This window comes from Ipomoea triloba, chromosome 6, assembly GCF_003576645.1.
Source record: "Ipomoea triloba cultivar NCNSP0323 chromosome 6, ASM357664v1".
NCBI lineage: Eukaryota > Viridiplantae > Streptophyta > Magnoliopsida > Solanales > Convolvulaceae > Ipomoea > Ipomoea triloba.
In genome coordinates, this window is record NC_044921.1 from 11,539,213 (window position 1) to 11,553,245 (window position 14,033).

Consider the following 14,033-nt stretch of genomic DNA (forward strand, 5'->3'; position numbering starts at 1 on the left):
CGCTCACAGATTCTTTCTCTGGGCTCAAAGAGGAGACGAGACACTTTTTTTTTCTTTTCTTTCTTGAAACAACGGTGGTAGATTTGGAATGGGGAAAATTGCAGAGAATTGAGAAGCAGAAATAGGAATAATTCTTGAAACAATGGCGATGTTCTTATGAGGGAAGAGAGAAGAGTAGAGAATGGATTCCTCGAGTGCATTGAAGAAGTAGTTGGCAGGACCTTCTGCAACGGCGAAGCAGTGGTGATGGTGACAGCGCAGCATGGACGAAGATGGTGAAGATGAGATCTGATGGTGCAGCGCCTCTCTCTTGCAGCATTTTTTTTTGTGACAGAAAGGAAACTATTAAACGATCCAAATAACTGATAGAACACTTAGGGAAGATTTGTTTCTTGGTTGAAAAGACTGGAAAGTTGAAAAGGAGAAACTTTGGGTGTTTTTGAATTTTGAGAAGAAGAAGGGTGAAGATCCATTACGTAGAAAATTATGAAAAAATAATAAGCACTCTGGTATGAAGAATTCTTGAGGTTGTATATGGAAAATAGCAACTAGTGGTGGAGGATATCCAAAAAAAAAAAAAAAGAGAGAAAGAAAGACAAAAAGGCTCTTCCCATTTTTCTTTTTCTTCTGTTTCTAATCCTCTCGCTAAGAACAAAAAAGTAGTTGTGAGTGGTGTCCACTTACTTTTCTTGTTTTTTTCCACTCATCAGTAATGGATTTGCAGCTGGTTATTTATTTATTTATTTATTGCTTTTCTCTACTCCAATGCCACCCACCACCAATCAATCTTTTTGCAATAATAAAATAAAGGCCGTTTTAATTTGCAAGAACATTTAATTGTGATGTCACCTGGTACGTGAACCAAGAAAGGCGCCTCCTTTCACAGCCAATCCCGTTCCATGCAAACCAACATTAATTGTTCAGGTCGCCGGCAAACCCCATCGGAAGGACGTGTCTCCGGCCATAGAGACGGGGCAACATCAACAATAGACTCACTGCAGTTGCGAGGCTCAGATTCCATCATCACAACCTTGTTGAACTAAACACAACATTAGGTGTGCATTTCATCAAGATTTTCATCCTCTACCACCAATACTGCCCGAATCTTAACCATAGAACCTGACCACTACACACTACCATGGCAATTTCAAATGAAGAAAAAAAAACTGAAAGAAGTATTGATACCATGACAGAAGCAGCGACGAAGATGATGAGTCCAGACCGCCGTCGACCGACCCCAGCGGCAGCAAATCTGATCCGGAATGGCCTCCGGTCACCTCTGCTTCTCTCCCTAGCTATCCACTGTTTTTTTTATTTTCTCAAAAAGATTTATGATTCTCAAGAATGCAGATGTACACTTGGATACATCAAACGACCTGTATATTAACTAAAACATTAAAGTCAGGAGCTATACCATATAAACTGCTAAACGAAACATAGAATTAGCAGAAATTAACGAAATGTTTAGAACAAGCTCCTACAGTGATACTGACTCACGAAGATATATGCATCCCTGAAGGAAGCAGTTGCTGAAGCTTTCCCAAATTCTCGCCATTGTTTTTGTTTGTGTCACGTATTCCAGAGAAGCTGCTGCTGGTTCGACCCGCCGCAGCTGCCTCGCCGGATGAAGAGGAACACGGCTTTTTGCGGGCTCCCCACAAACGGCGTCATTTGATAGAACATATTAGTTCATGTGTATAGAATGTGCATGAAAAATATATGAGGAGAGAACGAACAAAAAATTGGCTTTGGCCAGCCATTGTATAAATTGTTTTAGCTCAATGATAAAGAGAAGATGAGAGATGTGAATTGAAAGTGTTGTAGTCTGTATATCGAATGGCTTCTCCCTTCAATGGAAGGGTTAGGTTAGGGCCTTTATATAGGAGTATGCCTTGACTATTTGATCCCGAACCGAACACTGAACAGATGCACATAACCTATGGGGAAGTATTCCTGTGAAATAATCTCTATCAGTACATAAGTGATCGGATTCTAAACACAATCTAGGGATCAAATTTTCCCAACCAAGAGATTGAATTTTAGTGTGATCTAGTAATCAAGTTTTCCTAATCAAGAGATTGGATTTATTCACAATCTAGGATCGAATTTCACCAATCAAGAGATTGGATTTTTAATGTGATCTAGTGATCAAATTTATCTACTTTGTTGGGCTTATGTGGAGATTTTTATTTTTTTTCGGGCTTAATTGCCTACTTTGTAGGGCTTATGCCGAGATTTTTTTTGCCAGGCTTAATTGCCTACTTCATAGAGTTTTATGTCGAGATTTTGTCCAAGCTTAATTGCCTACTTTGTAGGGCTTTATGCCGAGATTTTTTTTCGAACTTAGAGTGCCAATGGTAAAAACACCAACCTAACCGGGCTTAATACATTTAATTTTTGGCTATTGCTATTTTCTATACAAGGCTATAATCCATACAATTTACACTTTAATATTAAACTAAGAATTTACAATTTACAAATTCTAAAAAATTTAAAAATTCTAAAAAATTTCACTACACTTGATCACAGCTTCAAACAAGGAGGCTTGGGAATCATGCAAGTCCGATTTTTGGATAATTTTTACTGCTTCCTTCAATTTTTGTTAGAGTCTTCGTCTTCATGGATTCCCATAATTTTTGTGGGAATATAGTGGCGAAATATATTGAGAAAATATCTCAATATAATATTAAAATGTGGGTATAATATACAATCCACTATATACAATATATAATTGATAGAACAAATTGTAAGACATTTGATATGGAAATAAAAGCATAGGCTATATTGCTATAATGAAAGATTTGGAGTGTTCTTGAGTGTTGTATTGTATTTTTGAGTTATTTTGTCAGAGAGAAAGAAGAGTGGGAAAGTGGCTATTGAGTTGTGTTTATATGGTATGAAAAAATGGCTTTCCTTACAAAGAAGGGGTTAGGGCCTAGGATCCTTTATATGGTATGAAAAAATGGCTTTCCTTACAAAGAAGGGGTTAGGGCCTAGGATCCTTTATATAGGCATGTAAAAATGCATAGGGTATATACCAAAGGAATTTTTGAATAAGATCTGACTTTCCTATTTTACCCCTCCAATAATAGAGGATTTTTGAATTTTTTCGTTATGTTAAGACAAGTCACCAGAGACCAAATGTATCACTTCACTCATAAATGAGGGTAAATGCATCACTTCATTCATAAATGAGGGTAAAAATGAATATGGTCATAACTAAAGGGTTGAATTGTCAATATGAATATAACTCAAGGATCAAATATATCATTTTTCCTTAAAATTATAGTAAAGTGAATAAAGTAATAAATAAGGCCCACAAAATGAGGGGAAAAAAAAAAGGAAGAAGAATTGAAAAGAAAATAAGGAAAAAATTAGATTGTGATGTAAAAAAAGTTGGGCACCACAAAATGAGCAGAATAAGAGAGGGTTGTGGATGCTTAAGAAACTACAATTAAAACATGGTGAGACAACACGAGGAGCATAGTAAGAACAAAACGTGCAAATTCTTTGAATGCTCTTACCATACAACATTCTACAGAATATTATAATGTTCAGTTTTATTAAATATTAGCATAAGTAGTACGTCCTCTCATAAATATTTGTTACCACTTTGCCTGCAAAATGCAAAATGCAAAATGCCATAGGACATTAGGACTCTATCAAGGGCAGCCGTCTGCTTTAGATTTGGACCTGCAATCAACACAAGTTCCGTATCTGGAGTTAGCTGAATGTAGAACATTGGAGTCCTTAAAAATAAAGAATGAGAATGAGAAAGGGTCTAACTTGAAACTCATCTCATATTGCCTTCCTGCAGAACATCAATCATGTCATAAATCCGCTTGCCTGCTTTAGCTTTGACCTGTATCATTAACAGGTTTCATATCTATAGTTAGATGTTTGTAGATCAGTGGCTGGCAGAAGAATAATTTGGGATAAAAGGGGTAACCCCAGCCAATATGGCTAAGGTTACAAACTTGTAGCCACAAGATCATGTGTTCGAATCCCAGACTTCTTGGTTTGAACTGGTCAGCTATGGGCAACCTAGGCTGGTTTACCTCCTTGTGGTCTTTTGTCGGCTAGGGTCACAAGGCAGAGTTTACCCAGTGCACACCCTCGAGTAGTGACTGGGAGTTTCCCTCGTCACCCAAAAAGAATAATTTGTGATAAAAAGCTGTCATTTAATGGCTTACTAACTGTTTGACTTTCATAAACTATGCACTTTAATAGCTTATAATTTTCGTGTGACATGTAAGGGTTTAAAGTGAAAGAAAGTATTTGCAGAGCCAATACAAGCAAGTGCTGATTAACAATTCAAAACCAAGATGGAAGGGCTACTACCTTCTTTGCAAGGAAGAGGACGGCATCAACAGTACCCTCTGCATATATTGATCTTCCACAAACATTGTGCTGAAATTCAAAAGAGACCCTACGAAAGAGCAAGGGGGATCAACGAAGTTAGAGGCACAGGCTGGGGGAGGAGGGGGTGGGTGAAAATTATTCATAAAAGAAACAGAAAAAGATTAGTAGAGGTTGAAGCTCTGTGATGATGTATTACGTTTCATCAGGTGAGGTCAGATGATACAGGTGGAAAGCATGACCAGTTAAGTGTTCTTTTGGGACACCAACCATCTCAAGTTGTAGCTTGGGGTCACGTATTTGTTTTACCTATTAAATGGTTCACAAAACAACTACAATACATTATTATTGGGAAGTTAATCAATAAATGAAAACAATTTTATGGGCACAGACAAATTGCAATTGCATATATGATATAATTCCAGTAGACTTTTCAGTTTTACACATTCCTTTTCCTCATTTTAGTACACTAGTAGTTCTAACAACTAAGAATCCACTGCTTGATACCCAACAGAAAATTACTAGTTCAAAATAGACAACATAATGTTACATCCCAAATAAGGTAGATGGCTATAAGGACTTATTTGGATGCTACTAAATAATAAAAACTTGCAAGTCATGTTGCAGCTATTAAGTGAGGGCGAGAAAAAGCCCATTAAACAGAGTATTATGGGACAAATAAATAAATATAGGATACGAAAAGTACATTGATGCAAATAGCCAGTGACACAAGCAGAAGTCTAGATTTTAATAAAATAAGTTAACAAGCTATCTAACCCAAATGTCATAACAAGACCCAGTTACAAGTATATTTACCAGAGAGATTTGGGATTTGGAAACCAAATCAATTTTGAATCCAATATTTGAGTTTTTTAGTTGCTAGTAGAGTGGTAAAGAAATGAAATTGGGAGTCCACAATCCCATTGCACACCAGAAATTCTTTAGACTAACCTTATCTAAGTCATAGGAGACCCCTAATCTCTGAAAACACGAGATGACAGCCTTGGCAGTTCCAGATAGGTCCAATTTGCTAGCTTGATGAGACTCCATCACCTTATCAAGTTTATAGGAGGGAACAATCAAAACTCTAAATCACATAATATTTCAAATAAAGTAATGAACTCAATAAATATTTGAGTCTCAAGGGAAAATAAGAAATTTGCCAAGTATAATAGTTTAGCAACCAAGCAAACAATAATAACAAATAAGATAATAAAAGGTGACAACCAGATTGTCAGAAATGCACGGTTCATCAAACAAAAGGCTTTCACTAGACAGAGTACTATATCATGAAAGAACTCACATCTTGACTAAGCAAATTTATTTAGGATGTGTTCCCAAGGAAATTCAGTCCAAGTTGAGAACATTTGCAGTTTCTTGCATGGAGTAAATGTTGCACTTTCATTGCAAATTGATATCTTTCCAAACACATGCTACTTTCAATTGTAAGTCTCGACCTTTTAATAAATTAAAATAAAAAGCAAATGATATAGACAGGAAATTAATATCTATTTAGCAGTGAGGGTTTAAAAGGTTGGTGCATCCTGAAGTGAACAATATGATCGCAATCTGTTTAAAATACCTCATCTTAGGATATTCACTGGGCTAGGAACAGAAAAGAATATTACTAATGATTCACAGACAGAACAATAAAGATACCTGTAGGTTATACCCAGAGAAAGCACCTGGAAATTTCTCTGCCATTATTTCCATAGCAGCAAGAAATGCAACAACCTAGAGATAACCAAGAAGGTTATAGAAACTTAAATGTATAGACAAAAGAATGTCAGGTGTAGACGACTTTAAAGTGCAAAAAGTGTCAATACCTGCTTCCCCATTTGCGGGGAGATGACAGCATAGTTATTAGAGTCTGTTACTGTCTTATATAATCTATCCCTGTCTCCACCAGTAGTTCCCATCACAAAAGGAACTCCAACTTTGCAATACAACTCTGCATTATCTGTATGTGGAATGAAGCAACCAAAAACATCAAATAGAAAATCCAAAGCAACACTGTCCATGTTGCAGAAATAATGGCTATTTTCTAGTTAAGGTGATTAGCACAGCTTCCACAAATGCTACATGAAATAAAAGGGCTGAAAAAAAGATACATGACTACATGAGAAAATAATTTATACAAATATGATGCTCAGTAAATGCATGGCACATGAGTTACATGTATCCCAATTCCCATGATAAAGTATCAAAACCAGAACACCCATTCTCTTATCCAAGTTTCTAAATGATTTACAAAATACCATATTGATCAATTTCAATAAGACAATAACTTACCATTCACAGCAGCAGGAACTGTGTAATCCACCACAATTAAATCTGGATGCTCCTCAAAGATTGAGGACAGAGTGCTCTCTCTGTCAGAAGGACTGTGCACTGTAATCTGCTTTCCCCCTACGTCTACTATCTTTCCTAAATCTTCAGGACCACTAAAAGCCACAGGGACAGGCAGAAGACCTGCAGAAATGGCAGCTTCGAGAACTGCCCTTCCCATTTTTCCAGTACAACCATTCACCTAAACAGATGATGGAACAAAATGGAAGCATACAATCAAACTAAAATTCAACTAAATCTCATCATCTTACATGTGAAAGAAGGTAAAATCCGAAAACAAAATTAAAACAAAGAAGCATTGGCAGGCAATAGGAAAATAGTGGAAGAACAAATCACAATTAAAGCATTAACAAAATTTAAGATAATAGTAGAGCTAAGCCATTGCTGATAGGAAAAAGAATCACAAAAATTGTGGTCTACTATATTTATTTACCAAGCAGCTGATAGTATCACATAGAAGCATCTTCAATAAATCATATTAACACATTAAAAAAAAAAAAAAAAAATGATTTTCAAAACCAATTCTGAAGTTTAGTTTATATTTAATACATATGCTCCAGAAAACTATATATGCTAATCATGCAAAAACTCATCAAACAAATACACACACAAACAAGATTCACCGAGAAATTAAAAAGCACTAAGAGTGCAGAAGGGTCCAGCAAGAAGTTACCATTATCGGGAGCGCATTGTTCTGCGATTTAGGCGACGGCGTATGCTCGAGGAGCTGGACTGGCACACCGGAATTCGATGAACACATTTTAACCAGAGACTTTTGCCTTTTGATAAAGCTATATCTAGCTCTCTTGCTCGTATTGGTAAAATTGCAGTCACGAAGTCCTTGGATATTTACCGGCAGTTTAACCACAAACGCCATGGATAACTAATTAGCTACTGATAACAAAAGGAATACGACTTGTATTATGAATATACAAGTTCATAAACATGTGAAAGAGAGCCGAGGTAGTGGGAGTACTTTCTGAAGCTGCCGCCTTCTACGGTGACAAGCGGAAGAAGATGGTGAGGTTTGTTTTAGCTGTGGTTTTTCATTTCCGACTATGAAGTGGATTAAATCTAAATGCCATATTGGGCTTTTTTGGTCGTAGCAAACCCAATTGGACATTTTTTGTTCACCCAAATTTAATAAGCAAATTATACCGTGCATCATGTACGTAAACGATGTCGTTTTGAGCACTGTAAACTAATTGTTCATTTTTTTTGGAAATTACGTTTCTCGTTTTGGGCGGTTTGTGTATTTATGTTAATATTCTGTGTATTCTAGGTAATCGTTATGTGTATTCCAGGCAATCATTCTGTTTATTCTAGGCAACCGTTCTATATATTCATGTTAGTAACACATGTTCTAGGGCGAGAATTAATAATTCTTGATAGATGCCAAATACATTGTCATTTTGTATCATCATTGTTCATTTCCATAAGGAAGGTCTCATGTTTATTTTTACTCAAAAAAATATTAAAGATTCATTTTAAATTTTTTAATATATTGAGTGTTAATTTTTAATGTACTCAAAGTTTATTTTATAGTAATATAATTAAAAATGAACTAGTTCATGATATAATTTCACGACATAATTACTAATTTATTTCAGGTACAATATTTATATTCCTAAAATACAGAATTTCATGGTTAAGGATTAGTTGTTTTGTTTTATTTTTGTTTTTGTTTTCTTTTAAAGGCCCACTTTACTCAATATATTCTATGAACCGTTGAAGTTTCTGGACTCACACACCAAAAAGCCCAAGATATATACTTGGATAAATCCCAAACACTTCAATGTTCTTCCTGGAGGCTGGAGCTGAGATTTTGTGAAAATATAGTCAAACAGTGGAAGCGTAGATTAGAAGCTGATAGGGAGAGGAAACAAATGGTGCAGTACCTTTTGATGATCACGGCGGAGCTGGAGAACCTCACCAACCTTCAGCCCCAAGGCGGTTCTGACGATGTCAACTTCCCCTTCATGTTCAAGGTTTTCTCCTTCCTCATCCCATATATATTATTATTATGCGAATAACTAAATATCTGCTACGTTTTCGTGGAATCAATACGTTTTTGTGCCTTCTAATCATCTACTCTTGGCTCTTACATTTGTTCTGTATTCTGTAGAGTTGAATTACTTGTGTATGTAATTATGTATGTCATTACTGTGATTCTAGGGCTTGATGATCTAGTTTTGTTGAATATGTGATGCTTTACTGCACATTTCTACGCAACTATGTAATTATAGCCGTGCATAGATGAATGTGTACTTACATTTGGTAGATTGCCAGATTCCAGGCTTGTATGTAATTTGCTTGTTTTTGGAGTTCAAAGGTTCAAAGCTGGTCTTTTGTTATGTTACTTATGTAGGGAGCTAAGTGTAAGTCTGCAAGTGAATATATGTTTTAGGTATGTCTTACATGAAATTTTATGGTAAAATCTGGATACACAGTTTCTTCACTGCTGCCTTTTTTCCTTTACTGGACTTTAGTGATGCATTCATGGTCGAATAGTACTATAGAAGGAAGCATAAGATCAGCATAAGATATAAGATATAGAAGATCAATTACCAAGATTGAGATTTCTTATTTTCAGCAACGAAGATATTTAGGATCCATCCATTCTATTCCTAGCATAATATTGTTATTTCATATTTTAGCTCTTTTGTAAACCTTAAATAGCAGCATGCTCTGCAAGGAGAGGTAAGTTGGAATTTGAATAAAATCAAAAGGGAATTTTCTTCCTCCAACTCTCTCTTCTCAGGTTCTGTTTCTCCTTATTCTCAATTGGGAAGAAATCGTTCAAACTCTGTCTCCGAGGAGTATAACTCGTGATCATATTTGTTCCTGTTGCCAGCATTATGGGCAATAACATCACTGAGGATCCTGCTTTCAAAGCACTATAGAAATATGTTCGCTCCCTAGAGGCTTATGCTAACAAAATTGAGAACCTCTCTTCCACTGTGTCCTCCGTTTCTGCAACACAACACCAACAGGCAAGTACACTTGTTAATCTGGAAAAACTGATGAAACAACTTTTGATTGCTCACGGCAAAACACCAGTCTCCAAAGCTGAATCAGAAACGGTGCACCAACCGGAAGGGGATTCTGCCATCCAGGAAGCACCAGACGATCACCATTCCCTCATTAGTCATTAGATATGCTAAAATGAACTTTCCATTGTTCTCTGGAGATGAAGATCCGCTTGTATGGCTGCTACGTTGTGAATCCTATTTCCTAAATGCCAACATTAAGGGCTCGGGTCGAATAAATTTTGCCTCACACCATATGATTGGAGAAGCCCAATTATGGTACCATTCTGAAACGGAGTTGATGTAGTTCTCCTCATGGGTAGCCTTCAAAATAGAGTGTTGTCTCAGCTTCAGGTCACCCCATAGCATTAATGCATTAGGTGAATTTCACACGAGGGAATGGTGATCGTCTGGTGCTGCCTGGATGGCAGAATCCCCTTCCGGTTGGTGCAGCGTTTCTGATTCAGCTTCAGAGATTGGTGTTTTGCCGTGAGCAATCAAAAGTTGTTTCATCAGTTTTTCCAAATTAACAGTGTAGCTGCCTGTTGGTGTTGTGTTGCCGAAAGGGAAGACACAGTGGAAGAGAGGTTCTCAATTTTGTTAGCATAAGCCTCTAGGGAGTGAACAGATTTCTGCAGTGCTTTGAAAGCAGGATCCTCAGTGATGTTATTGCCCATAATGCCGGCAACGGGAACTAAATTGATATGATCACGAGTTATACTCCTCGTTATGGGCCTATGAGAGACAGAGTTTGAACGATCGGTTCTATTCTTCCTAATTGTGAATAAGGAGAAACAGAACCTCAGAAGAGAGAGTTGGAGGAAGAAACTTTCTTTTTTATTTTATTCAAATTCCAACTTACCTCTCCTTGCAGAGCATGATGCTATTTAAGGTTTACAAAAGAGCTAAAATAGGAAATAACAATATTATGCTAGGAATAGAATGGATTCTAAATATCTTAGTTGATGAAAATAAGAAATCTCAATCTTGGTAATTGATCTTCTATATCTTATGCTTCCTTCTACAGTACTATTTGCCCATGAATGCATCACTTTAGTTTGTACAATGAACTTATGGTTCACATCCCTTATTGTAGGTGATTTTCTGCATGTACTTAGATGCAAATTTGTGTACACAAATGCTCTCCATCTGTGTATCTGTAAGTTTAAGTCACTTTGCAGCCATATGTGGTTACAGGGTGGATATCATAACACCTGTATCTATGGGCTATTTTGTATTGAACAGAAAATGAAGTGTGCTCTTCTAACTTGTCTTTTGGGTCTAATCTATGATCCAAGGATTGGGAAATTGGAATCAGCTATTCTCTTTTCAAGTCTTGCTCTAAAACTAAGTATAACTTTTATGAGGTGATAATTAGAATCTAAAATAGCCTACTTTCCAAAAAGTCATAATCTCATAAGTCTGCAAAATTGAAGGTACATATAAGTAAAAAAGAAGAAGAAGAAGAAGTTAACAATATCAAAGTTGAAAAGATGGAGCATAATATAAGGACTGAAGTAGATTAGCCTATTTAGTGATCTAATATGCGTTTTGACTTGTATAAATGTTTATGCAGTCACATGATTCTGCAATGCATAAGAAACCGAGTTAATCTGTAGAGTGCAGCACTGTTCTCACATTTATCTTTGTTATTATCTGCTTAACTTGCACAGCTGAAATGCGGTTGTGGTGAGGTGACTGAGAAGGAGACATGTGTGAGCTTGAATGAAACTGTTCCACTTCCTACAGGCAGGGGGAATGCACACCTTGTACAGAAGGTGATCTATTGTCTTACATATTCAGTTGAATATGCTTGTCTTCTATGCATTTTGGATATTTATGGTAGAGTATATGTACAAAGATTTCATTTCACAGATTCTAGATTGTATATTTCAGTTTACATGTACAATATATCATTTAATACAACTTGTGTTGATGTTAACAATTTGCTCCGGGTAATTATCATTTTCTAGGCTATATACTTTGTTGCTAAATTGATTTAGTATAATGTTGAATTTGTTACATTTGGTTCCTTCCTTCCAATGGCCTAACTCCATTACTATCTGTATCTTTTAAACCTGTCTGAATTTTTGTAGCTTTTATGTATTTCTATTTGAAATTATCCTCTTGTTTATTGTTTGGTCTGATCTCATCTCAGTGCAAGTTCTGCGGAAGGTCTGGAAATTTGACCATGATCACTGGCCAAGGCCGTCCATTGACTCAGGAAGCTAGTCAAGCAGGATCATTTATGCCTGTAATGGCCTTTGATTGCAGGGGTTTTGAGCCTCTGGAATTTCACTTTGGTGGTACATGGCAAGCTGAATCTGTAAGAAGTTCTTTTATGGCTTTTTGCATTTTATTGGAGAGTGAAAGAGTTGTAACTATATTAAATTGTTAAATGGTCCTTTCTTATCCTCACTGACTATTTGTTTTTTGTTCACTGACTCCTTGTTGGCATGCAAGTGCTGTTTTCTCACCATGGAAGTATTTCCCCATAACAACGAGACAGTCTGGTGTTAGAATCTGAGTGTAGATTACAAATGAGAAACTACCTTGTAAATTTAACAATTCCCCTTTCTTTCGCCTCCCCTCCCTATCTCACACCCACATCTTTACTTTTGCTTTCTCAGTAACATTTTTAATCCACTCATGACAAAGTTTAGGTGCATTAAATCACTGCAACTATTGTGAGGGACTAAAGAATTCTATCTAAGACAGTAAAATGTGAAAAAGGCAAAAACCGCCTGTTAGAGTGTTCAGTAAATTATTGTATGTCTAGGGCTGATAAACTAATATCCAAGATTGTTTCTTGTAAGTTGATATGATTCTTTGAATCCTAGCATATATCTTGATTCATTTACTATATAGAATCCATGCCTTGAGATGACTATTAGTCTATTATGATTTGATCATTGTTACTAGTTTTTTCCGATTTCTTTTGATACATTGCGAAACTTAAGTTTTTATGATGAGAGAAACAAAAGCAGATTTCTTTGAAGTATGTGGAGAGAGTTTGCAATTTGATTGGCTAAAATTTCCCAAACTTATTTGTCCAGTCCCATTCAATTTTGCCTGGATATGTTGAGTTCTTATATGTGAGTTCAATGATCAGATGCAGCCATGCAGGCACTCTTAACACACACCCCAATTTTATAAAAATGATATGCCATAGGAATCTAACGGCATATCCCGTTTTCTTCTTGAAGGGCTCACTGCTATTCTTGTATAGGATCCCAAACTCCTTTGCTAATGAGATCCAAACAATTCATACTTTCTCCTAATGGGGAGCTCAGAACTTCAAATTGTGTATAACTGCAATTCTGTACTTGCATAAGTTCAACCTAGTGTTTCCTTTCAATTGTCTTTCTGATTTTGGATTGTTATGTAGTAGAGGAAATATATGTAAAATTTGGCATAAAGCATATATTATTATTGTAGATCGAGGACACAGTTTCATTAAGTCAAAATGCATTGGATTTGTTGTATTTCTTATGTTTGTCTGTCCTTTCAGTTTCATTAATTTCATGTTTATGTTGGTTACAACTGCTGTGTGGCTTAAGCAATATTGATTCTGTACAGATTGAAGGAACAAAATTCGAGGGCATTGACTTGTCTGAAGGGGAGTACGCTGACTATGATGAGAAGGGGGAATGCCCAGTTATGATTTCCAACCCTCGTGCAAAATTTACAGTGGTGAAGTAGGTAAATGGAAGGAAAATTGATGTTTAACTGACCGTGTATAAATGCATAAAAAGTTTGAGCATTTTCCTTGCAAGCAGTTTATGTTCAACCTAATGTGCATGGTATAAAATCAGCAGAGCTCTAGCTTTGGTAATGAAAGTTTATCTCTGAGTGAGTCTCATTAATGCCTAAATTGATGAATTGGGACTTCTGCTATGTTTCCAGAATACTGCATGAAATTTATTGGAGTGCTTTGCATAATATGTATGATTCCTCTAGTGCTTGTTCCCTTGCCTTTAATTCTCAACATTAATATCTTTTATTTTCTGGTTTGTTACCTGTAGTTGTCCTGCTTTTGCTTGTATAGTTGTATGTCACTACGTAAGCTTGTTTATGTTCCTTAACGCCAACTGGAACCACAGTTGAGATATGTATAACGCCAACTGGAACCACAGTTGAGATATGTATGGAGTATAGTAATCAGAATCTGTATTCTGTTGGGCAAAAGTCCAACCAAATAGACAGACTGGGAGACAAACCTTGAAATGCCTGCACGAGTTTCAAGGTTTGTCTAGTTCATGCCAACAACGTGCCAAAGGTTTCTGTTGCACGTGG

General features: G+C 36.4%; 2 protein-coding genes across 3 annotated transcripts; one reads left to right on the plus strand and one right to left on the minus strand.

The window, feature by feature from the left end:
• Positions 1–3,387: 3,387 nt before the first annotated feature.
• On the minus strand, positions 3,388–7,750 carry LOC116021746 (4-hydroxy-tetrahydrodipicolinate reductase 1, chloroplastic-like). Its single transcript, XM_031262218.1, has 9 exons — positions 7,382–7,750; positions 6,652–6,889; positions 6,186–6,319; positions 6,019–6,093; positions 5,311–5,412; positions 4,559–4,668; positions 4,342–4,429; positions 3,787–3,862; positions 3,388–3,693 (listed from the first exon to the last, which is right to left on the minus strand). Exons 1-8 carry the CDS (start codon positions 7,583–7,585, stop codon positions 3,794–3,796), a joined length of 1,020 nt encoding a protein of 339 aa, XP_031118078.1. The 5' UTR covers positions 7,586–7,750; the 3' UTR covers positions 3,388–3,693; positions 3,787–3,793.
• A 748-nt stretch (positions 7,751–8,498) lies between these two features.
• Positions 8,499–13,696, plus strand: LOC116023293 (CXXC motif containing zinc binding protein). 2 transcript variants are annotated; one of them, XM_031264287.1, is made up of 4 exons: positions 8,499–8,696; positions 11,411–11,515; positions 11,896–12,063; positions 13,317–13,696. In XM_031264287.1, the coding sequence occupies exons 1-4, from the start codon at positions 8,595–8,597 to the stop codon at positions 13,437–13,439; spliced, it is 498 nt and encodes a 165-aa protein (XP_031120147.1). In that variant the 5' UTR covers positions 8,499–8,594; the 3' UTR covers positions 13,440–13,696. The 2 variants fall into 2 exon arrangements, with proteins under 2 accessions (XP_031120147.1, XP_031120148.1); XM_031264288.1 differs by lacking the exon at positions 8,499–8,696 and adding an exon at positions 10,832–10,896 and having other exon boundaries at positions 13,317–13,449.
• Positions 13,697–14,033: the final 337 nt, after the last annotated feature.

Coding starts and splice junctions, on each gene's coding strand:
- LOC116023293 (XM_031264287.1), top strand. CDS start 8,595: ATGGTGCAGTACCTTTTGATGATCACGGCGGAGCTGGAGAACCTCACC. Junction 11,516..11,895: donor ATGCACACCTTGTACAGAAG/GTGATCTATTGT, acceptor ATCTCATCTCAG/TGCAAGTTCTGCGGAAGGTC. Junction 12,064..13,316: donor GTACATGGCAAGCTGAATCT/GTAAGAAGTTCT, acceptor GATTCTGTACAG/ATTGAAGGAACAAAATTCGA.
- LOC116021746 (XM_031262218.1), bottom strand. CDS start 7,585: ATGGCGTTTGTGGTTAAACTGCCGGTAAATATCCAAGGACTTCGTGAC. Junction 6,320..6,651: donor AGTTCCTGCTGCTGTGAATG/GTAAGTTATTGT, acceptor TTCCACATACAG/ATAATGCAGAGTTGTATTGC. Junction 4,669..5,310: donor TCTCCTATGACTTAGATAAG/GTTAGTCTAAAG, acceptor ACCATTTAATAG/GTAAAACAAATACGTGACCC.